The 25,476-nt window shown below is 36.6% G+C and overlaps 1 protein-coding gene across 6 annotated transcripts in view; it reads left to right on the top strand.

Annotated features, from left to right (window-relative positions):
- ROBO1 (roundabout guidance receptor 1) overlaps window positions 1–25,476 on the top strand; it is a 741,248-nt gene that overhangs the window by 100,380 nt on the left and 615,392 nt on the right. For all 6 annotated transcript variants that reach the window (XM_071809765.1, XM_071809757.1, XM_065862790.2 and 3 more), the window contains one exon: window positions 1,872–2,012. In XM_071809765.1, coding sequence (XP_071665866.1) covers window positions 1,925–2,012 — 88 coding nt within the window. In that variant the 5' untranslated portion in view covers window positions 1,872–1,924. The remainder of the gene's footprint in view (window positions 1–1,871; window positions 2,013–25,476) is intronic.

The following is a 25,476-nucleotide window of genomic DNA, read 5'->3' as shown; positions in this document are numbered from 1 at the left end:
CTGCACCACCCTTCTACCAGCACATTGCCGCATAAACCCAGTACAGTTTGGTCCACAAATCAAATTCTGCCTCTAGAATGTGTGATTTTAACTCCTATTGAACTTTGAAGGAGTTGTGTCCTGCCACTAGATGGCAAGAATTAGGCTTTTATTGAATCTCTGAGTCCTTGAACAATTTTGCAACTTATATTAATGAAATTATTCTTTTACATTGGCACATATTATGTGAGCACATCACATTACAAAGGCAAATTAAATCCTTAACTGAAAGTGCTATATTTTTGCTTGGTGAACCAAATTCAATGGGCTGCCTCATCATCCTTGCATCAGAAACAACATTCAGTCCTGTATTTGTAGACACAAAGTAAAGATGAAGAAACTATGGGAATCTGAAGCCGAAGTGGTATATAGTTTTATAAACAAAGAGTGTATTGCTGTACAGAGGAAGAGATAGATATTTTGGAGGCCTGAAGTTGTAAATCTTCATTTCAGTCTTGGAATAGTATCATGAATAGCATTTAGAGCAGCATGTATAATAACAACCTTGGATATTAATTGCTGTTAACCCTGCCATTAAGAGCTGTCAAGCTGTTTGCAACAGAAGAGCAGTCATACAAGTGATGGGGAAAATGAAAAGGATGGGAATGGAAGGACCTAGATTTTTTTGTGTGAAATGCAGATAAAGTAAGAAAAATGAATACAAAATATTTTGTAGAATAGTAGCAGTATTTGGAAATGGAGTATTATTATTTCTGATTGCTAAGACACTAGAAGTGCAGGTGTGCCACAAAAAGCAAATGTAAAATGCAGCATGTGTAGGTGATTGAATCTGTTAATAGTTAACTCATTTATGCAAATACTCCCAGTAATGATGCAACTCTTTTATCTGCAGTTATTAAATATATTTTAGGTTTACAGCTGAAAATTCTTTGTTCCAGTAGACTGAATAAGTTACTGATGGCACCACAGGTTTCTTCTATGTTATGATTCTGTCTGCTGGCATTTAGGTAAAATAGGAGTCATAATACAAACTGTTCATCTTTGAGTATACATTCTTACCTGCAAGAGAAACAAGTGTGAGAAGCAAGAAATTAGAAGTGTGGTTGTAATGTTATCAAGGTCTTACATAGTAATTAATTGTTGGAGTAGAGCTTCGTGCATCAGCCTGCCTTAAGTTTACAGTTGTGTTCGGTGGTCTCTAATTGTTTGTTAGGGTCAAGAAATTGTGCGCATCTAGTAACCTGACGGACACTTAAAATATCTTCTCTTTTGTCATCAAGAACTTGTCATGAATCCCAGATACTATGCAGTATATGGGACATTGAGTCCCACATGTTTCTGTTTGTGTTGAGATAAAGCTTCTTATTTTTAAAACCAAACAAACAACCTCACCAAACCCAACTAAACCAACCAAACAAAACACCTGAAACAAAACGCTATTTACAGATGCTGTGTGTTTAAAGAGATTGTCTAAAAAACATCTTACTGTTGTCAAGTGTTTTACGTATTTCCTTGAACTGGCATGGATTAAACCTACGCTGAATTATCTTGCTGAACTGAGCAATTTCTTTAATCTGGGTTGCATGAACAAATAACATGCAGCACTTTAAAACATATGGTGTGTACTATGGGGCTCATTGTCTCCTTTTAATATAATGTATCTGGTTTGGAGTTGTCTGCTCTCCAAGGATAATGGTTATTCTGGTTGTGGTTTTCAACTTCCTAATTGTTGGAGAATTTAACATCATTTTAATACCTAAAACTCCATTGAATCCAGCATACTTCTTAGAGTTAACAATGAACAAAATTATTTGGAAGTACCTTAACTTCAGCATTAATTTGTCTGTTCTTATTTCCATTGTGTATTGCAGGTAACATTCATGTTAGTACTGCTGAGCTAGTGTAATGCAAGGAAGGACACATCATGAAATGGAAACATTATCATTTTTTGGTCATAGTAGCTGTATTCAGCCTTTCCAGATGCCATCAGTTGCTGGGTCAGCTCATTCCAGGTAGGTACTATTTATTTAAACATAGATATTCATGATTTTATGAATCATTTTTATGCTGTCAATGTCCATATGTGCATGTATATGCCTGAAGTTCTTTCCCGACGTATTAATGTGTGTAGCTAAGAAATTTATGAGCATATCTGCATATTTAAAACCACAGAGCTTAATAAGTGCTGCATTATCTATGCTGCAATTAATTACTTTTTTGTTTTCAATTGCAAAGGAAACATAGGAAAAGAATGGCCTGAAAACATTAGTAGGAGAAGGTAAAGGTGGCTGTTAAAGCATTTCTTTGATTAGCACTGTTGGTGGAGGGAAGAAATAGAGAGTGCAGAAACAGACTTGAATTTCAAAGAGAATAGGAAATCTATAGAAAACCTTCCTGAAGAAGAAAGAAAATACCAGCAACTGTGAAATAGCTGAAATGCAGTGTTTTCAGTGAAGTCCTAGAGATCAGGGGTTGTCCTAGTGCTTGTGTACGGCAAGTCTTAACTAGTGCAGAGAGGAGTAGTAAACGTGTATGAAAATGGTGAGATACTATCCAACTTTAAAGAGAAGGTGGTGGTAAAATAGGTAACTTGTATCACTTCAGCGAGCAGTGGATTTTTATTGAAGTAACATACAGGAAACAAAATCTGTTTTGTTGTGTTGCAAAAAGCTGTAAAAACAGCTTCTGAGTAATTCTGAATCATCTTCAATATTTCTTAGGAAAAACCCAAAGCAACTTTGATCAATACTGCTGATAATGTACAACCTTTCAGCAAAATATGGGAAAACATGATAGACATTAAAAAAAGTAACGTGCTGATTTTTGGTGTATGTTTGTTGTTTTGTTGTTGTTTGGGGGTTTTTGTGTTTTGTTTTTTGTTTGTTTGTTTTGTTTATTTGTTTTGTTTTGTATTTTTTTTTCTGCTTTGCATCTGAATAATGGGGAGGACTCTACCGACTGGATTTCTGTGCATACAGAATTTAGTGGATATAAAATTCTTCACCATGTATCTGTGAGCAACTACTTAAAATACAGAATACTGAATGAAAAGAGGAAGGAATAGTTCTTTTCCTTCAAGGGTTTATTGACCTGTAATGAATGGTGGTTCATAGAAAGTAAATTAATGAAATGTATTGATAATATTTTTTTGTTTTTTTCTTCCTGATTTTGTTGGTTTAAAACGGGCTATGCAGGAGATGCAAAAAGACTCCAGAATGAAGGAAGATGTAACTTGAAATTATCATTTTAAAAGTTTGACCTCAGACTTCAAACATAATTTCAAAGCAATTTACCTGTCACAAAGACATCTACCGCTCTTTTTAAATGGAACGCCTGCAGATCCAAATGTATTTGCATGATAGCTACCTTCATCCACTTTTGCTGGTTTCAATTTAGTCATAGTTTTGTAGACTCTACTAAAAGGGCTGTTTGCATTGTATTACTTTTCCCGTCAAATTAGTTTCAGAATAAAATCACAGGTGGCGTTTTGATTTTGTCCCTGCTTTGTAATTTTCATCACAGACCTCAGACTTGAACCAAGAGATTACTCTACTTGGCCAGACATCAGTATGCTCAGCTTTGCTGGCAGGGTGCCAGGAGTGTGATTATCACAGGAGATCAAACAAAGCAGGATTTTTATTTTTCCTTTAAGCAGTTCATCCCATTCATTTTGCTCTTTTCATGTCTTTTCCTTACAAAGGCATGTCTCTCTTTTATTATTATTATTTTTTAATGCACCAAGAGATATCTGTGCAAAATCTCAAACTTTTTCCTCAATTTAATAGGGAAAAGAAAAAAAAAAATGGTTCTTTGGAATTCTTCTGTATCCATAAATATATCAATAGAGGAGTAGGTAAAAGCTTTTTTTGAGGATTGTGAAGAGCCCTCAGCAGCTAAAACCAGTATTACTAAATTGTGTTATTTTATATCCATTAAAAACAGGCTTTGAAAGTAACAGATTCAATTAAATTATTTTTAGATCTCATTATTAGAAACCAGTAAAAAATGAAATTTTATAGTTTTAAACTCTCCAGTTCTGTCTTACCTAAACCAAAATATTGTTCCAGCTTATGTATGATATAGCTTAATTTCATATAACAAACTATCAGAAATGTGTTAAATCTTACTCTCAGAACTGAAATTCTCAACTTCAGTAAAATGTGATGAATTTTAATGGTAGTCTTATAACTTTGAAACATTTATTGTAGTTTGTGCTGATTCTTTTCATATATTCTTGTTGAGTGTCAGTCTTTTGCATATGGGGTCCACAGGGAAGTACTGTCTCCCCTCTTTATTAAAATCATGGCTGAGCCTTTCATCTCATGTCATTACATCTTACCTCTAATTCACATATAAAATACACTTGCAATTCCACTATGGCTGTCTCCTGAGGCATAAAGTGTCTCTGCCTTGGCACATCTTTATTTAATCAGGAGTTGAACATTATCTAGGAAAGATGTGATTTTCTTTCCAGTTGCTCTGCATATTTAAAAACTAGAAAACTTGGTAGTTGATTTTAAAGTGCACTGATCTAAGAAAATATGGTATTAACAAATACTATATTATGTTTAGATGCATACACTGAGCTCTATGTTTTCAGCTAAGTCACTGAGGTGTTTTAAAGTTACCAGTTACTACATTCTCAACAAAAATGTAGAAGAACTGTACATCCACAAGTTTTTAATAATTTAAACATTTTTTTTTTGGTTTTTACATCAATTGAAGTGAGTGCAAGCTTGAAGATTTGTGCCCTGTTAATAAAAGCAGCAGGAACATTCCCCATGGATTTGGTTAGGCTTAGGATCAGGGCCTTTAGCAGACAATCTTGTGAAAGTGCCCTCCACCTGAACTGAAACAGGTGCCAGCTATGTGGGATCTAGTCAACCCTGGAGCTTTACAGAGACATCTGGATAGAGAAAGCCTTGTAAAACTATGGAATAACAAATTTTGGATGCTCCTGATAGATTACTAATAGTTTTCTTGAAACAGAATTCTCTAGAGATCTTGGGGAGAGGAATGAGGATGAGAGGGATGAGGAAAAAAAACCTCTCTTGAACCTTGATTTTTGAGAAATTTTGATAGAAGCTTGTAGACCTTTATAGTCTACAAGTGCTGCCTCTCAGTAACTGAGAAAAGACTGATGTTGCCCTAGAAAATGTGATATATTTCCATCCTTTTTGAGTAGAAAAGGATTGCTTTTCTGATACTTGCTTTTTTCGTTTTTGAATCTGTGAACTGCATTGTTTCTCCAGGAAACATGTTTCCTTTAAGAGATGCAGATATATAACAAATCATAAGATAGATATATAATATGCATAGTAACATGTAAATTTGAATAATATAGTTTGCTAGTGTAAGTTTAAAAACAAACAAGCAAAAAGCAACAACCATAAAATAACCTTCTTTGATAATTATAGAAGATTATTGAAATCCTGAAGAGAACCAGCCCACGATTTGACCTCTTCTGGGGTAGACAAGAATACTTTCAATTTCCTTTTCTCTGATACTTCTTGTCTTAGTAATGAAACACTACAGGCAATACATCCACTATCCTGTCTGCCTTTTTTAACAGGAGTCACTTGTTACTCATAATGAAACTTTCATAAATTCAAATTGTCTTTTTTTCACTGCCTCTAACATGCTAAGGTGTAAGCAGTCATTTTTGGAATCTGAAAACTCTTATCTCAGAGCTTTTGTCAAGTTAATCATAATTCAGTAACAGAAATTGTTTGGTGTGATTTTTTAAAAAAATCATTGTTAACTTTTCAGTACTCAAGACTCTGATCTAGCTAGTGAGAACAAGATTTTTAGTTTTCCCCTGTCACCTGCTTGTCAAGATACTGAATTTGCTGTCTGAATATGATACTTTAGATTTATATGTGTGATTTTGCTGAGAAATTCTGCATTCCTCTGGTTACCCTGCAACTTTTGAAGGTACCTTGAAAGAATAGTTCCTAGCACTGAAAGGTGGTCATTTACTGCTTCACAGAGAGGATCGCTGTATTGTATAATGTAATGCGTACACATTCATTGTTCTGTGCTTTTTAAGTGCCTGAATGAATTTTCAATCAAATACCTAAAATAAATCTCTCAGTGGTCTGGATAAGGCATTGAATACTTCAGGTGAAGAATTTAGCTAGTTTTATGGTTGTGCAGGTTTTTCTGAGAATAATGTTTAAAAAGAAATTGTTCATCCAAACCCAACCCTTAGTTTAACTATTGACTGTCTTTTGGCACAAGCTCGGAGAAAAAGAGAACTGGATGCTCAAATTCCATGTAAGCCCCTGATTGTGAAATTGTACAGGAAAAGTGAAGACTCACTGAGCTAAGGAAATTAAGTCACCAGTACTCCCTTGAAACCTGTCAGAGAGGAGGGGATATGGATTGAAATTCCCTCAGCTGGGAGGTACTTGAGGATAGTTTTCACCCTTTCTGAGCAAGTGATCCAAGAGCTGAGCTCATATTTTAAAAATATGTCAGTTTCGTGGATTGTAGTTTTCTATTGTTTTAAAGTAAAGTGATGTTTGTAACTAATTTGTGATGAGCCAGTAAGCATTTCAGAGCACCTGAACAGGAAAGCCTAGTTTATAGGTCATGGGGGAAATAAGGCAAAGGATACACGCCAAACCCAAACCTCATGTCAAGCTATGCCTTCTCAGGAACAGAGCTTTAAGTCCCAGAGGAATGTTAACTCCAAAGAGAAGGACGTGGTTTGACAGAGTCAGCTTTTTAAATATGGGTCCCTAAATTCCATATAAATTCCACATATTCTTTTGTTTAATCTGAGGCCAAATGAAGATAACTTTTAACTATTTTTTTGTTTAAAGACATATGTATAAATATACAACTTGAAGTGTGCAGCTCTGATTTAGGAACACTGATAGAATCATGGAAAAAAATAGCTTAGAAGGCACAAACTGAATGACCTCCAGCACTGTTCTGAGCAAAGAAATCAGACTGAATGTGCTGTCTTCAGAGTTAAAACAGGTTGCACAGGCCCACGTCCAGCTACATTCTGAGCACCTTCAGGGATGGAAATTTCATAATCTCTTTGGACCAATCTCAAGATGAAGTTTTACTTCCATTTAGAACCAGATGGAACTTTTTGTGTTTCAGTTTGTGACCCTTGCATCTTGTCCTTTCACTCTGGCTCTCAGTTCTGCAAAACTTTCTTTAAGGTAGTTGAAGACTGTAATTAGATGACTACCTTTGACTTCATACACTAAACCAAACCATCTTCTTTATCCTCTCCCAGTATCTCATATGCTCCAGCCATCTTAGAGTCTCTCCTCTGAGCACTCTCCCATTTTTCTGTTTCTCTCTTGGAGTGAGTGGCCCACATCTAGATGTACTCTTCCATCTACAGACTCATGAATGACAACTGGATGGAATGAATCACTCCTTGACATACTGGTTATGCTCTCAGTAAAGCATCCCAGTATGTTGGTATCCTGCCATGAGTCAATAGTACACTGCCAGCTCAGATTCAGCTTACAAACTAGGACCACAGATTGGTCTGTCATGTTCTTGACTTTCCATTATATAACTTTTACCGTAGAAAGAATCATCTTGGAGGAACTGTTCTGTTGACAAACTGTAGTGGCAAGAAATATCATGTTTTGGTGCACATTCTCCAGTAATTTCGTTTACACAGTCTTTATGAAATATCAGTCTTGACTATAAATTACATTTTTGTGATCCTAATTTAATATATGTGTGACAAATGCATCTGTAAATGATGTGTAGCGAGGGATGTGGATTTAATGTATTGTTTCCACCTTTAAGTGCCAACAAGTTTGTAGCCTGCAGTATTCAAGCTCAAATTCAGAGAGAGTACACAGTTTAGGCCTTGTTGGGCTCAAGAATCATGTGTAAACATGTGTTTCTATGATCCTCATACAATTAACTTGAAGCAGACAGAATACAGTCTTCAATTCAGATCTAAAAAAACCCATATATATATATAAAAAAAAAAAAAGAAACAAACAAACAAACAAATGAAATCCAAACTTAATACCATTCACTTTTTTGGCTAGTCTCTACAAAGAACGGGCTCTATTTAAAAGACTAAATAAAATTAAAACTAAAAAAGAGAAAAACTGGCATCTGTGCTCTTGTAAAGACCGTGTTTGTGTTCATATCTGCCTCTTTCTTCTCTCCTCTCACTGCAATGTGCACAGGCCAGACTGTAACCTCTTGTAGAGACAAAGCTAAGATAATCTAATTTGACCACTGTATATTTGTATGCATGTGTGTTTGTATCAGAAAGTATAGATAATGACATATAATTATCAGTTAGTAGCTCTTAAGACTGAAAAGTCATCTTACCTCATGTTTAGTTCAGGTTAATATGCCATCCTTGCAAAATATTTAAAAAAATATTTTTCGCTAATTTATATTCCTATATTCCGATATTCATGAGTTAATGCTAGATCACATTATGATATGATACGATGTATTTGTTATCAAGTAAATGTTATGTTCTTTCCATGGTATGAACTTACCATGTATAATTTCCATGATGACTGTACAAACCGGATTACTTAATAACACAAGCAATAACTGGTTTTTGTTATCAGGAAATGGAAACTGTGTAGTAAATCTTGTATACTGTTTTCAGTCAATTTACCTACATAATGATCATGTAATTTATCTAGTCATCCATCCCTGCTAATAGAAGTAAAAAGATACAATGTTTTTTTTCTTAATTTGGAAGTTTGTGACTAAATTAGTTCTGACTCTATCAGATACGTGCCAGCTGATTTTTACAGTTTTGTCATTTACCCATTTTTTTTACTTTGATTGACATCAACACATTTTCAAAGTACCCAGATCGCTTCACATTTTATTGTCTTTTGAGTGTGACATTAGGTTTCCCTTGTTGTGCTTGTTTTTTTCTTTTGCTTTTGCTTGAGAGGATGACAAAGATTGGTAAGTCCTATGAGTAGAACTGTTGTGTCTTGAAAGAGGATATATATTAAAAGGGGGTAAAAAAAATTAGAGCACGTGCCTTGCCTTATAGAGATTGTCACTGTGTACACTGAGGTCTTAATAAATACAAAGATGGCCAGCTGTACTTCAATTCACAGCTTCTTTATTAGCCTTTAAAAAGAAATAAATAAAGCATGACGCTTTATTTAATTGTCTGAATAGAAGGAGACAAACCAAGGGGCGCAGTCGGCTGCAATACACTTAATGAAGAAATCCCTATTTTTAATCTAGCTGTAGAAGACACAACTCCTCTGTTTGATGATGTGGCCTTTGTGATGAACCTGGCTGGAAAACCACATGTGCTGCGCTGTCTTCCTAATTAAGTCATTAAAATGCACTGGAGCAAACTGAGTGACTTGTATAGACCAGTATAAGTAATTTTAGTTCCTCTATTGCTTGGTTAATAGAAAGTGGCACTGTTCTAGATTATGACTGATAGAGGTGAGATGCTATAGCTGCTATTATTGTGCCTGCAGGTAAGCACCTTTCTAAGGCAATTCAGTGCATGTGTAAGAAACCACACTTTGCTTTGTTTCCCTTTCTTTTCTCTTACTTTTTCAGGACATAATTCCAGAGACACTTTTTTTTTTTTTTTTTTTTTTTTTTTTTTTTAAATCCCCTCTGAAAGCCTCTGTCTGTGATTTTCCTCAGAACACACAGGTAATCTACTGGTTTTGGATGCACTGACAGATCATTCACCAACACTGGCCTCAAAAGTAAGGTTTTGGGATGGCTGCCCACTAAAATAAAACATAAACAAGATGTAATAAATTCACCAAAGACAGTCATAGTCACACAAAAAAAAAAAAAAATTGAGCATATATAATGAAGAGGGAAACAGTTTTTCAAATATGGGCTTGACTGGCTACAGCTAAAGATTTTGTAAATGTGTAGACCAGATTCTGAAGCTTTTTTTGGCAAAATTGTTGGTAAACACTCATTTCTTGTTTCACAAATAGTCTTACTTGAAACTCTAAGCTTCTTAGAGACAAAAACATGCTGATTATGAGAATGGCATAATCAGGTTTTGAGTATCTATCACAGGCATTCTAAACTTATGTTGAATATCTTTCCTATTTACATACCTCTGTGACACTCAAAAGTTGATAGCAAGGTTAATATACAGTCATTTGCATATAATCTAAGAATGCATTTGCTTGAATTTTTCTGTAAAGACCATGTTTCTTATGGTTAATGGAGAAACCGGCATAAATACTATGTATATACTTGTAGATAATATAAATAGAATTTTCACCGGAAGTTGTCCTACCTATATTAAAATTAACAAGAATAAGTGTTTCCTTCCATAAGTCATCCATTATCCTGAGAACAATCTTCGATTACTAAAGTACAACACAAATGACATAGTCTCTATTGAATCTAATATTTATTTAGATGATTAATCTGCTAGAGCTTCAAAGCAATTTAATGTCTTTAACATCAATTATAAAACTAATTTCAGTCATATCAGTGAAAGAATATAACAATTTACAAGGGTGTTTTCACTTGTATGTCTACTCAAGGGGTTACTGTAGGCATATCTACACTAGCTAATTTATTTTCAGTGCTGTGAAATAGAATGACTAGAGATGCTTTATTAAATATTTTAATAAGTGTCGAACATATTTGCACAATTTCTGCCTTGACAAAGGGTGATTTATGTGTCCCGTATCTGTATATGCAGAAAAAACCCCTTTTCTCAGAGACTGCCATTGTATTTTTACAGAAAGTAAATAGGAAATTACTGATTTTAGTCTAATATGAATTTTAAATCTAAGTGGAACTAGTAAAAGCAAACAAGTCTTATGCTTTAAGTTTTTTTTTTTCTCAACGTTGATTGTTGAGTTAGACTGACAGGATACATTATTCTAAGGATTTATACTTTATCCATGATAGTGTTATCAATACACCAATGTGTAACTGACTAGTTACTGTGTCTTCTTTATTCCAACTTTTTAAATATAATTTTATAAACGCTTAAAAAAATATTATTCTCTGTGGTTCAAAAATCACAATCTATTATTTTGATCCAGAGAGAAACTTATATAAGGCCCATATCTAGAGGAGCTGGTATTTCATATCTGATAAATCAAATAGTATAAGCTGCAGGTACCATACCATGACTTTCAGTAAGTTTCTATTTTTGTTAATACAGCTTAAATACTTTTCCTGCATGAACTTATTTATTGTACACTAGTTGTCAGAGTATCATGTCAAATATTGTATGCATGCTACCACTAAATCAATCAACTCTCATTCCTCTGTTGTATGAAAACAAAGAAACACCTATCCTTTACAAATTATTTTCGCCCAAGGCACTGTTACAGGCTACCTTATAAAGATAAAAGAGCCCTTAAAAGTACTGTGAAGCACATCAGGTTAGCCACTTACTGTTAAGTTTCCATGTTCAGACATTTCTTTAATTACATTTTGGGTGTGCTTTTTCTTGGTATTTTTTTTTTTCTCCCCAACATTACTCTAAAGGTAAAATTTTTAATGATACTATTGAGAACTTGTTTTTTTAAATCAGATCATATATGACTGAGGTTTTAAACCTACTTCATTTTGACACACAGCTGAGGTGACCTCCAAGGTCACACTTTTAATATATGAAAATAAGAAGGCAGATAAGGGTACGCAGCAAAAGGATGGGGTTTTCTTTCTTCCTTTCTCTCTCTTGTCTTTGCAAAATTGATCAGTTTTGCCCTTCAGGATTTTATTCACTTACAGTACTCCCAGTTCACAATTTCCAGTTCACTTTACATCCATCTGGCACTTATTAATACATGTATAGGTGCAAAATTAAAGTTTCCGCTTATGTACAGTTCCATTTCAGAAAACATATTTTGTTATATTCACTAACACTCACCAAAGAACATGGCACAGAACTAGCATAGAATCGATCACCTGCATTTTTTTTTAAATTACTTGTTTAATCTGTGTTTAATCGCTGAATCTTATGTTACACAAAAAAATTCTATGAGAGCTTAATGCTTGAAATTTGAAGCAAACTTAGGCTTCTTTACTGATTTGGCATGTAATACATAAACAAACATCACAATTTTAAACAACGCAATACTCATGGCCACTTCTGTTCATCGCTTTCTACCTTTTCCTTTTGGCACGTGTCTTAGGTACTTTTGCTTAGTAGTGCTAGCTGATAAGCTGAATTTTTTTCTGGATATAGAATCAGGACTAAGCATTGTGCTAATTCAGAGTGGGACTTAGCAGATGTGGATGTTCACAACTACATCTTCCACTGAGGAATATTCGGAAAGAGTTTACAGATGTTTAAGTAAGAGTTGAATAATCTATTGGTTGTGTACATTCTGTTGCCTTCTTAAACTCTTGTCTCCTAACTTGTACATGGATTCATTCTTTTCCAGTTCTCATTGGTTTATTTCCTACATTTTACTATTTCATTTGCTTTTATCAGTTGTTTATAAGCTCTCAGAATTTTATCCTTCAGTTTTCTATTTGTTTACAATCTGAAATACCTGTGATTAGCTTTACTGTAAACTTTAGATTAACTTCAGCTACCTTTGCACAAAAAAGCTAACATCTCTTTTTAAATGTCAGCACTTTGGTGGCCTGCTTCTGATATAGGGCTCGTGAAAGGTTTCATGTTTTTAAATTGCAGCTGTTGCAGGAGAGAAAGCTTCTTCTGCATAAACTTTTAGCACTTGGGTTGAACAAGGCAGTTTGAATTAGTCTCACAAGTTAATATGCAGATGTTACTGGTATTTGAATTTGATGGTACTCTGTCCTAAATTTTCAATATCTACAGACAGTTCTGAATTTTAACTAAAATGCATGAAACTTAGGACTAGGAAGAGGACAATAACTACTGAGTAGTTTATTTTCCATTCCTTTAAAACACATGTTTTTCAGAACTTCTCTGTCCTTGGAAGGACTTGCTGCATAGAGAGGTCAAAATGTTAACTTAAATTCAGCTCTTTCCAGTATTCATGCTGCTTACTCGAATGGAGCTCCCTGCTGTCATGGCTTGATTGCTTCTGGGACTTGAGCTAGCTTATTTAAACTAGCCTGGGACCTTAACTTTACATTGTGGTCTGCTGTTCTTTCACTGTCTACTGTCTTTATTTCACAATGATGCTTTTATTGTGAGACTTCATGGTGTTCTATCATATTGTAGACATTAAAAAATTATCATATAGCTTGTAAATGAAATTGGCTTCCAATTCCTGAATTTTTTAACAAATATTTCATCATTAAGGTTTTTTTCTCTGGTGGTTTTTGAAAGACTTTGCAAAGGGTGTTTTGAACATTACAAGAAAGAAGTTGTGCGTGCTTTAGCAGGAAAGTCTGAATCGTCTAGTATTTCAAAGGAATTAAGTACAGTGACAAAAAGGATGGTCTGAGGTCATTCAAAGCTTATGAAGGTATTCAGTCACTGTCAAGTCTGGCTTTGAGCTTTGGTTCAAAATATTTAACCTTTCTATTACTGCAGAAATTCCAATCAATCTATGTTACAGTCACCTTGCAAGAAACAAGCGAAATCCCTGGGTCAGCATTTGCAGAACAGTCCATTTTGCTAATTCAGAAAGACTGACAGGATGTTGATACTAGAAATAAACCAGCTAGTCTATCCTCTTTTCAAAAGAAACACTAAAAGCATGTATGTTAAATGGCTACAGTAATAACATGTTTAAAATTCACAAAAACACATTATTCCTCATTTTTTGAAACTGAAGGAAGATTTAGAGTAAAATTCATGGTATCACAGTATCACAGTATGTTTGGGATTGGAAGGGACCTCAAAAGATCATCTAGTCCAATCCCCCTGCTGGAGCAGGAACGCCTAGGTGAGGTCGCACAGGAATGTGTCCAGGCGGGCTTTGAATGTCTCCAGGGAAGGAGACTCCACAACCTCCCTGGGTAGCCTGTTCCAGTGCTCTGTTACCCTCACTGAGAAGAAGTTCTTTCTCAAATTTAAGTGGAATCTCTTGTGTTCCAGCTTGATCCCATTGCCCCTTGTCCTATCATCGTTTGCCACTGAGAAGAGCCTGACTCCATCCTCGTGGCACTCACCCTTTATATATTTATAAACATTAATAAGGTCACCCCTCAGTCTCCTCTTCTCCAAACTAAAGAGCCCCAGCTCCCTCAGCCTTTCTTCATAAGGGAGATGCTCCACTCCCTTAATCATCTTTGTTGCCCTACGCTGGACCCTCTCCAGCAGTTCCCTGTCCTTCTTGAACTGAGGGGCCCCGAACTGGACACAATATTCCAGATGGGGTCTCACCAGGGCGGAGTAGAGGGGAAGGAGGACCTCTCTCGATCTACTGACCACCCCCCTTGTAATACACCCAAGGATGCCATTGGCCTTCCTGGCCACAAGGGCACAGTGCTGGCTCATGGTCATCCTGTTGTCCACCAGGACCCTCAGGTCCCTTTCCCCTACACTGCTCTCTAATAGGTCATTCCCCAACCTATACTGGAACTTGGGATTGTTCCTGCCCAGATGCAGGACTCTACACTTTCCCTTGTTAAATTCCATCAGGTTATCCCCCGCCCAACTCTCCAGCCTGTCCAGGTCCCGCTGGATGGCAGCACAGCCTTCTGGCGTGTCAGCCACTCCTCCCAGCTTAGTGTCATCAGCAAACTTGCTGATGGTACACTCAATTCCCTCGTCTAAATCATTAATGAATATATTGAATAATATTGGCCCCAGTACTGACCCCTGAGGCACTCCACTAGATACTGGCCTCCAACCGGACTCCGCCCCATTGACCACCACTCTCTGGCTTCTCTCTTTAAGCCAGTTTGCAACCCACCTCACTACCCTATTGTCTAGACCACACCTCCTCAATTTAGCTGTGAGGATGCTGTGAGGGACTGTGTCAAAGGCTTTACTGAAGTCAAGGTAGACCACATCCACTGCTCTGCCATCATCCATCCACCTTGTTACATTCTCATAAAAGGGTATGAGGTTGGTCAAGCATGACTTACCCTTGGTAAAGCCATGCTGACTGCCCCTAATGACCCTCTTATGCCTGATGTGCCTTGAGATGGCACCAAGGATAAGCTGTTCCATTACTTTCCCAGGGACAGAGGTGAGGCTGACCGGTCTATAATTACCTGGGTCCTCCTTCTTGCCCTTTTTAAAGACTGGAGTGACATTTGCTTTCCTCCAATCCTCGGGCACCTCTCCCGTTTCCCAAGACTTGGCAAAAATGATGGATAGTGGTCTAGCAATGACTTCAGCCAGCTCCCTCAGCACCCGCGGATGCATCCCATCTGGACCCATGGATTTATGGACGTCCAGACTATTTAATTGTTCCCTAACCCAGTCCTCATCGACTAAAGCAAACTCCTCCATTAACCTGGCTTCATCCGGGGTCTCAGGGGTACAGGGTTCCCCAGGACAGCTTCCAGCAGAGTAGACAGAGACAAAGAAGGCATTCAGCAATTCTGCCTTCTCTGTGTCTTCTGCCACCAGGGCACCCACCTCATTCATCAGTGGGCCTACATTGCCTCTGGTATTAGTTTTATCTGCTATGTATTTGAAAAAGTTCTTCTTGCTGTCCTTGACCCCTCTCGCCAGCTGTAATTCCTTCCATCTAGGCCAGTTGTGTAAAATACTTATTCTGATAATTGATGCCATATGCATTAATGTAAATAACAAAGCATAAGCAATATTTTTATACTGCAGTGCCAACATAACAAATTCCACTTAAGAGCCACTGGGCACCCGCAATCACCATTAAAACTTGCTAATGAATTGACTCTTGTCAAAGTGAAGAGTTAAGTGATCTGAATAATCTTCTATCCAAGCTTTTGTTTTACTTTCTATTTTGATCTTTAATATATGTCTTCATTCAGTTTCTTAGAGGTATATCATGTTTCCTTCTTCAGCTGTAAGAGACTAGTTTGCAGCCTTTTATTTACAGAATTCTTCATTCCTACCTCATGGATGTTTCTGTTTGGTATATCTTTCATCTACAGAAAAATAATTTTTTTTAGCTTGTTTATGTAAGTAAGTAAATCATGCAGGAATAGCATGAATTTTTTATACTTCTGCAGTTACCTTTTCGTTTCTTCTTTTCCTGTTCAGTTCAGTTGCAACCATAAAGCAAAGTTCTCAATCACTTGGAAAGTTAATCTCAGTATTCAACAGTGATAAAGCAATGAACTATGTGATTGATAGTCCCTGTTATTAGGACCTAACTTTTGACTAGCTTAATCATTTGGATTGCAGTTTTCCATGTTTGCAGGTCAACCAAATTCACATGTATGTTTAAAGTAAGAGAAATAGTCCACATTTTGGGTTTTTTTTTGTCTTTTTGTTTGTTTTTTTGTGGGGGTTTTGTTTTTGTGTTTTAAGAGTAAAAAGGATGAAAGGACTCTCTTTTGCCTTTATTAGTAGATGCTTAACATTCTGGAGCTAGAACTTGAAAAGGGCATCTCTTTTCAGTTCTTTGAAAACTTAAATGTGCTGCATTTGTATTATTCCATGTAATCTCATGTTCAGCTGCTGATGTTGGATTTAACATACTGATGGAATTTGCAAAAAAAAAAATTCAAATATTCTCAGATTAGTGAGGACAAGCAAGACTTTCCCTGTGATCATTGCTCCTGAAAAACAGAAGTTGGACTTTGGTAAAGCAATCAGGAAGATCACTCAGTCCTCTGTTCTCTTAGGGTGATGCCAAATAGATTTCCAGGAGGGAGCTTCTGAACAGAAGAGCTAGTCTGGTGAAAACAGTGTAGGAAAAGAGTCAGAGGATGTTTATACTAAGGAACAAGGAAAATAATGAGATTCTGCTGTGAAATTTGACCTGATGGTGAAAAAAACAGAGTGGGGCAAGAAGAGGAAGACTAGGAAGGAGAACAGAGAGGGATTGGTGCAGAATGACTGTTTCTGTAGGTACAGCAGTTCTAAGAGCCTGAAAACAAATGTGGGCAGTCTGGTTCTCATCCTTCACCACCTTGTACTTTTCACTGTTAGGTCATATGAAGAGATCTCTCTTTGCCTTCTTCCAACTATAAGGTAGAGAGTAACTCCTGAAAAGGAGGAGTTGCTGTGTTGCCATTCATATTGGGATCACTCTGGGGACCTGTCAGGTGATATTCAGGAGTTAGGAAGCACTCCTGGACCCCATACGTTGATTCTGAGGCTATGTAGTTCCTCATGATGAAGGACAGAGAGTTAGACAAAGAAATGCCACACAATGAATTACAATAAAAAACCATCAGAGTCACAAAATTAAATGTTTATGTTATGTTATGTTTATTCATATAAATATTTAAGATAAATGAGTGAGCGTTTCCTGTGTCAGCTGAGAACAGCCACACTCGTAACCTCTTTGCTTCATATTATTGTTCTGTTTAGTATAACATGCAAGCTGCAAGCAGCTATATGTCCACACTGTCAAAACTCCTTTTGCAAGCATGCTATGTGTACTGTATTATTCTGTGTGAATACTAAAACTCTTTTTCAAAATATAATATTGTCCTCTTTTTAATATGATTCAACTTATCTGGTAATGTATGTCCACATGTTAATAAATTCAGCCACTCTTCTCTCATTTTTTTAATCCTCCTTTACTAGTCCATTGATGGAATTTTTGGCATGTAAAAGATGATAATTGAGAGAGATATGAAATTTCTGTGAGAACTGGGCTCTGCAGAGTAAGATCTAGATTAGTACCGCCAGATATCTACTGCCCGTCAGCACATGGTGTGCCTTAGAATGAACCCAGTACATGCTGGGGTTTGGGCATATACAGCTAGGGGACATGGAGGACAAAGAAGGAAGGAAGAAATGAAAAGAAATGCAGAAGGGTGCGGAGGGACTGGAGGAAAACCAAAGTCACTGCCGACAGCATTTCAGAGTGTATTTCATAAAAATCAGGAATTATGGCGGAAGAATGTGTGAGAGGCCTGTGCTCTGTTAGATTTACTGCTTACAGAACAATTTATTTTCCTACAGAATCCCCTTGTCTTTGAGTGCATAGAGTACTGGCCTGCAGTCAGGGTAACATCGTAAAGAACTGCTGGCTTTATATTACCTTTCTTGTTTACTGTGCAACCTCAGAGAATTGGAGTCCGTCCATGCATCTGCCACAGGTTCTTAAGTGCTGCTGCAAGAGTCTTCAAACAAATTGCCAGCAGGTGGACAATAATAGTCCACACCTCATTTCATGAGTTGTGGAATTGACTCCCAGGACCACGTTTTCCATCATGTCTGAGCATTCACCATTAGAATTAAACACAATCACATTTTTCACCACAAAGGAAGATTTTTAAGGTGTGAAATATTCTTGAAAAATGAGACTCGCCACATCTCAGTGTGCCTGTACCATATTGGTGGAAGCTCTAGGTATTATGGTTGGTAGTCCTCAATTCTTTCCATCTGTATAATGGAAGAAATATTACCTTACATGAGGAAAATTAGATTTTCTAGTTATGAAGTTCAGATGTTTTGAGAGTATAGTATACTGTGATGATGTTAAGATAATATGATAGAAAATTCTCTCACATGATTTTATCTTCTAGTGTATATACTGATTCATAGGCCTGATTTTTTTGTTGTTGTTTACAGGATTTGTGGAGGAAAATCAGCACGTACTAACAACAATTACATTTGAGTACTGCCGTATGCAGAACTCTGAATGCAACTGCTCAGAAACAGCAGCCTAGCAGCACTCTAACTTTTATCAACAAACTTAAGCTACACACAAATATTTGCAAACAGAAGAAATATTATTTTTTAATAACATCTTGAAACAATAAATCCTAGTTTTCTTCATACACACTTTCACCTTGTATTTTCTGGCACAGTACAAAGTTGCAACGTATTATCTCTGTGCTGACACTCAGTGTTCGTTTATGCAACTATCACCACAGATACAGATATCTAAAGCTGTAGATACTTGCATCTGAATTGATCACTCTGGTTCTAAATAATTTATAGTCAATAAGGAGAAACCATTCAGAGTATCGATGTGTCCTAGATGCATCTTGGGGGTTGCCCTCTGTAGTTGCCTGTTCTCTCCCCATATTAAAGAAAGAGTATGGATTTACCTTTGGTCAGATAAATCCCGTCCTTGGTGTCTGTTAATTCTCTTTTGACAGCTGAACTACCTCTAGACTAAACAGTGGATATACTATTGTTTATCTTGTACATATTCGTCCTATAATTATCCAAAGGCATGAAGGCAAAGTGTACTGAGATTGTCTTATAGCTCTTGTGTTCCCGTTCTCTTTCCAGGAAAACTAAAGCATAGGGTAAAGGCCTTTGGTGTTTGCCTGAAGGCCGAGGATCTACTGCTGGCCTCACTAATTCAGCTGTAGCATGAATGAATCCTTGTCAGATTTTAAATGTGAGGCCTTTTCCATTGTCAAGCTAATGAGATGCCTAAGGATGATATATTACAGGAAAAGTACTTTTCCCAACCTATTCTGACAGAAGTTCCGAGCTATGCGGAAGGCTTGTAGCTCTAGTGCATAGAGTGGGAGTGTTTGGGATTCATTGATACTTTCAGAAGTAAGCGAGGCTATGGGAACAACTTATTTCTGGCCTTGTTTGGACACTGAGCTATCAGAAATGAGGAATTTTGAAAGCCTTTGTGAAGTCTTCAGCATCCTTGCATGCTCTTGAAAGGCAGTCTGGAGTGAGCCTGCTGAAGAGCTTGAAGCGTGAGTCACAAGCTTCAGCAGCTGGGCCAAAGCATCTCGGGTCTCAGAAGGGAAAAAAAGTTATTCTTCGAGTTTTACCTCCAGGCACAGTGCCTGAAGGCTAACCAGTCTCAGGAAACAAAAACTCAGCACTGTAAATCTCAGGGAAATAAATTAGGGAGTAGTTATGAGGCTCTGAATTCATTCCAACTTACATTAGGTGGAGACACCTGGGGCAGAGTCCTGCTGCAGCCAAGGTTAAAGTGGGCTGAATTATTCCTTGAATTGCTTATATCTCACCATTGACTAAAGAAGGAATCAATAATGATACCTGTTGAGTGTCTGATGTTGTAGAAAATGTATTGAGTCTTTTTTTCTCATCTAGATACTGAAGAGCCTTCTTAGGAAATAAACCAACTACACCCGTCAGGCTAATAACTGCATTCTCATTTTCTGTTGAGATATGAAATGGATGCTATGCAAGAAACAGCAGCAACATTTTGAAGCAGCCTTGGCATCACTTGCTCTAGTACGGAAACAACAATTTTTTTTACATTCCTCAGACCCCACAGCTTCTTCAGCTGTCAGGCTCTGAGGATAATCCTGAATTGCTTTATTCTGTTTGTCCCAGAGTGTGTATGTAGTGAGAAAGCATTTGATTAAACTGCAAACTATTTCTTTTTGTGACTACTTTTCTTCCTTTCTTGGGATTGAAAGAACAAGGAAGAAGTACTTAAGCATGTAATTTAAGGGAATGACATAGGAACCACCAGAGGAAATAATTTATTACCAGGCTTTGCCTTGAATAATAAATAAAACGTTGGTTCACAGTTGTAAACATGACAACAAAATAAAATATTGCAGATAAGCATTGTGACCAATGTTCAGCCTATGCATTGAAAGAGGTGTCTTACCATGTTAATAAACTCTACAGTGTTATGTATACAGAAGAAAAGAATGGGAAGAAATTAATATTTTACATGGAAATTTTATCCTGACATTTCTCAAACCATAGAATGATAGACCCAAAGAATGATTAGGGTTGAAAGAGGCCTTTAAAGGTCATCTAGTCCAACCCTCCTGTCATGAGCGATGACATCTTCAGGTCAGGTTGCTCAGAGCCCTGTCCAGCCTGGCCTTGAATGTCTCCAGGGACAGGGCATCTGCCACCTCTCTGGGCAACCTGTGACAGTGTATTACCATCTTCAGTGAAAAAATTTCCTCTTCATGTCTAGTCTGAATCTTCCCTCCTTTATTTTAAAACCATTACCCCTTGTCCTTTTGCAACAGGCCCTGCTAAAAAGTTTGTCCACATCTTTCTGATAGGTCCCTTTTAAGTACTGAAAGGCCACAATAAGGTCTTCCTGGAGCCTTCTCTTCTCCAGGCTGAACAACCCCACCTCTCTCAGCCTGTCCTCACAGGAGAGGTGTTCCAGCCCTCTGATCATCTTGGTGGCCTCCTCTGGACCCTCTCCAACAGGTCCATGTCTTTCCTGTACTAAGGTCTCCAGAGCTGGATGCAGAACTCCAGGTAAGGTCTCATCAGAGCAGAGTAGAGGGGCAGAATCACCTCCCTTGACCTGCTGGCCACACTCCTTTTGATGCAGTCCAAGATGCAATTGGCCTTCTGGGCTGCAAGTGCACATTGCTGGTTCATGTCTGAGCTTTCATCCACCAGTGTCACCAACTCCTTCTCTGCAGGGCTGCTCTCAATTCCTTCATCTCCCAGCCTATATTGATACTGGGTGTTGCCCTGACCCAACTGCAGGACCTTACACTTGGCCTTGTTGAACCTCATGGGGTTTGCATGGGCCCACTTCTTGAGCTTCTCCAGGTCCATCTGAATGGCATCCCCTCCCTCAGATGTGTCAGCTGCACCACTCAGCTTGGTGTCATCTGAAGATCTATAACTTCCTCTTTAAACAGAGATCCTTCTCTCACCTCCACGTATAATATCCTAGTTTTGCATAAAGCCAAAAGAATATTCGGTTACTTTTGAGGTAGAAATCAACATCTGTTTTGAAAGTTTGGCATTTTCTGTTATAAAAAATTCTAATAACGAAATAACAAATTTATTTATTTCTTCTACTAAAACAATTAAACTCTTTCTGAGGGTGTGGTTCCATGTGTGCTTTTCTCAGTGGCATTGATGTTTTAAGAAGTTTTTACCGCACATGCTTGTTTCTGCATGAAGTTCAGTTGTGCTAGCATAACCATTTGTGGTGTTATGGAATAAACCATATCAGTAACATTATTAGTTTACAAGGCAGCCTTGTAAATGATTGCGTCTTTATAACTGAGATAGTGGCTTTGGAAGGACAGACAGAGCAGCATGATATGACAGCTGTTTTCAGAAGTGGTGGTGTTGTAAGGAATTATTTGAACATGGCATATGTGAGATACATAACTTGTGAGAGCTTTCTTGGCAGAGGACAGGGGAACAGAACACTGCAGAGGTAAGAAACAACCTTAGGTCTTAGGCTATATGCATTGCAAATGTAATGATTTTGTGGATTTTTTTCTTTACTTCCAAATGGCATTTTAAATTATGCTATGTGCTGCATTTTTTTTTAATCACACTTAGTGCTTAAAGGTTGTAAAATTATACATAAAAATAAGTATGGGGTACACCTAGTCAAATCAAGATTGTTGCTTCAGGGATGACCTCCAAAAAGGTATTGAAAATTTTTATAATAATTAAAATAACATAAGTGCTTTAAAACTGTTTAATTGAACTAATTTAAATTTAAATTGAGAAAGAATACATAGGAAGTACTTCATTTTGTATGCTGCTTGAAATTCAAATATCTATCTATGCATCTCGTAAGCATGAAAGTAAACTTTCATATTCCAACTTTGCAAGCATATCCCAATTTTGTAATTTGTAGGACATACAGATAGTATTTGCATAATTCTATACACAGGCATTTTTCTCCCACAACATTATTTCGGTTCTTGATACCTTGATTTTCTAATCTTCCTCCTACACTTTCAGCCAGCTGGAGAATGTTTAGATTTTCTCAAAATTACTCATGATTTGTCACATGGATTATCATAGATCTGCTATTTATAAAACTCACAGTGTCTCACTGAAAAAAAATAGAAATGAAATTTAGAAACCTAATGTTTTCCATACTTTTTAACACAAATATTTGGTGTCCTTTGGAGTCTAAAAATATTCTGGGACTTAGTCATGGAATTATTGTGGGACCAACAGAAGTCATAGTCCTTTAAAATTAATTGCTACTCATAAATTGATCTTATTTTCTGATTAATGCCTCAGCCTGTTGATGTGTTTTATTGCTCCTGCATTTTTACATTCTTTGTGAATTATAGATGTAGTCATCACCCAATGTTGCAACTTCAGTAAAAATATGCATATTATTATTACTCTCCTTTTGATACTGTTTATTACACAGACTTCTGCATGAATGATTTTATTTGTGTATTATTAAAAGCCTCTTTAATTTGTACATACAGGAGTCATTACCTCAGCATGCTTCAGATTTTATCTCCATGTTAGGGCTGTAATTCAATGTAGTTGTTTGCTATAGCAGTGAGCATCCATACCTAAGTATAAGAAATGGTGAATTACTTATTGATTTCTGTAAATTATATTGCGCAATTGAGTCAGCAAATTTTAAACTCTCATTTGAGTAAAAGAGCAATGATCCCAGCTTATATGCTGATAATGAAAAGAAGGAGATGGATGGCTTTTACTACAGATAACCTACCGATTTTTGTCTCTCAATTGTTGTTTTTCTATAATGGTTTTGCATTTTGCTTTTGGGGTAGTGAGGGCTGCTTCAGCTGAAATTTATGCAAGCGTGGAAAGTCCATTGAGTAACATCTAATTTTTACTATGGGTTGAGCATATTTTGAAAGAGAAGAGTTTCTGTTCTGTGAAATAGCTGTGTCCAAGGCTTTGGCATAGCATGCACTGAATTGAAGAGTACATTACTTGTACCCTGGAGCCCTGATCTCTGAACTTAGCAGGGACAAAGAGAGCACTAAATATCTGCATTTTGGGCATTACTTGTTAGGGGGGAGGAAAATTACTAGATAAATAGTTGAGAAGTGTTTACTAAACATGTCTGTGAAATTAATTAAAGAAATGCCATAATAGAGAGTAGATGATGCAAGTCCTACAGCTTGTATTCTTATAGCAGCATTTGTGGCACACACATGCTCGCTGTCAAAGGGAAAAAATAGACCATAGTGAGTAGCTCCAATATGAGAATTGAAGCTGTAGCCCAAAGGCAAGAGAAAAGGAGAAAGGAGCCCCAGGAATAATACATTTATTTTCTAAGAGAAATATGAAGTAAAAAGAACGTTAACTAAAGGATTCAGCTCTGTGTGGTGACATGACTGGTGACATGAATTAACCTCCCAATGTGCCCTTCAAGGAGACGTTTTAGTGCTCACAGTACAACTCAAACATGTCAGACAGCCATTGAGTCTTTTTCAGAAGTTTCTAAAATCACTGTATCATCTCTTTAATACTTTTATATCAAAATCCAGCAGTAGCTCAGGCAACTACTGTATATTCAGACAAGTGTATAAGAAAATGTAAGTAGTCACATATGAGATATTTCTAAATAGATTCCTTGGGAAACAATTTTACTAGTGAGTTTATCTGAATTTTAATTCAGAATAATTAATTGAACACTATCTCAATTATTGCCATGATAAAGACTATAGAAGTTTTTTTAAAAAAATCTGATGAAGTACTAGGGGTTAATATTTACTGTTGAATCAAAATAGCTTTTACATAAAGTCAGCCCAAGAGGAAACAATATGATGAATGAATATTACTGTAGTTTATCCCTGTAAAATAAGACTTATGAATTTTGAACCAGTGTTTGTCATAGAGAAGCTCACCAAAAATGAAAAGGTTATTTCTTAAGAGAAATTGGTAAACAGGTTGGTTGCAAGAAAGACAGACATGATTTCAAAATATTACCAATTTTATTTTATTTCTCATTTGATAGAATATGGTGACTGCATAGCATAGTTACAAATAAATTCTGGAAGAAGGTAGACAGTAGTCTGACAGCTCCCTTACCTTGCAGGAAAATTTATGTTTGTGTGCTTCTAATGTAGAATGCTACAAAATACAGATTAAGTTTCCTTTTGCTGGGAATTTTGGATTCTAACTTCAAACCAATTTTTATAATACTGAACTACAATTACTTCATGCAATTCACAAGCATTTTTGCAGGAGTCCTTGGCAGATTAAGAGAAAGAATAAGTTGTCTCTGTACATGAACGTACAACAGATAATATTGCCAAAGTATGTAGTATTATCACATATTTGTATTGGTAATGAAACAATATATACACACATTCGGAGAATAGATGTTGACAGGAGGAGAGTCACCAAATATGTGAAATGTCCCATCCATCACAGTTCAAGATGATACCTTTTATATTCTTCAAAAGAACCATTTCTGTGCTTCTCTTTAATGTATGGATATTTCTTTCATGTGCAGTGATGCTGCCTTTATATTCCATTTTTCTAGTTTATATATTTTCTGTTCTTTGAGGAGCTCTTTGCTTAGATTAGCTTATATTTTGAAAAATTTAATAAAAGATGTAGGCATAATACAAAACTTATGTCAACTGTATTAAAAATTGCCTTTTTTTAACCACATAAAAATAACTTCAGACAGGTCAGAGGAAGTACATAATTTCTCAGTTTTCTCTGAAATAATACAGAATGAGTTGATCTGGTACACTAGAGGTGCAAAAAATCCTTGTTCTGATTACTGAGTTCTGATCCACTCTTCTCAGTTCAATGAATATATCATTAGTATACAGGGCCATAGACGTCTTCCAGGA

This window comes from Patagioenas fasciata, chromosome 1 (assembly GCF_037038585.1).
Source record: "Patagioenas fasciata isolate bPatFas1 chromosome 1, bPatFas1.hap1, whole genome shotgun sequence".
NCBI classification, from domain to species: domain Eukaryota; kingdom Metazoa; phylum Chordata; class Aves; order Columbiformes; family Columbidae; genus Patagioenas; species Patagioenas fasciata.
This window is presented reverse-complemented; position numbering and strand designations above follow the sequence as displayed.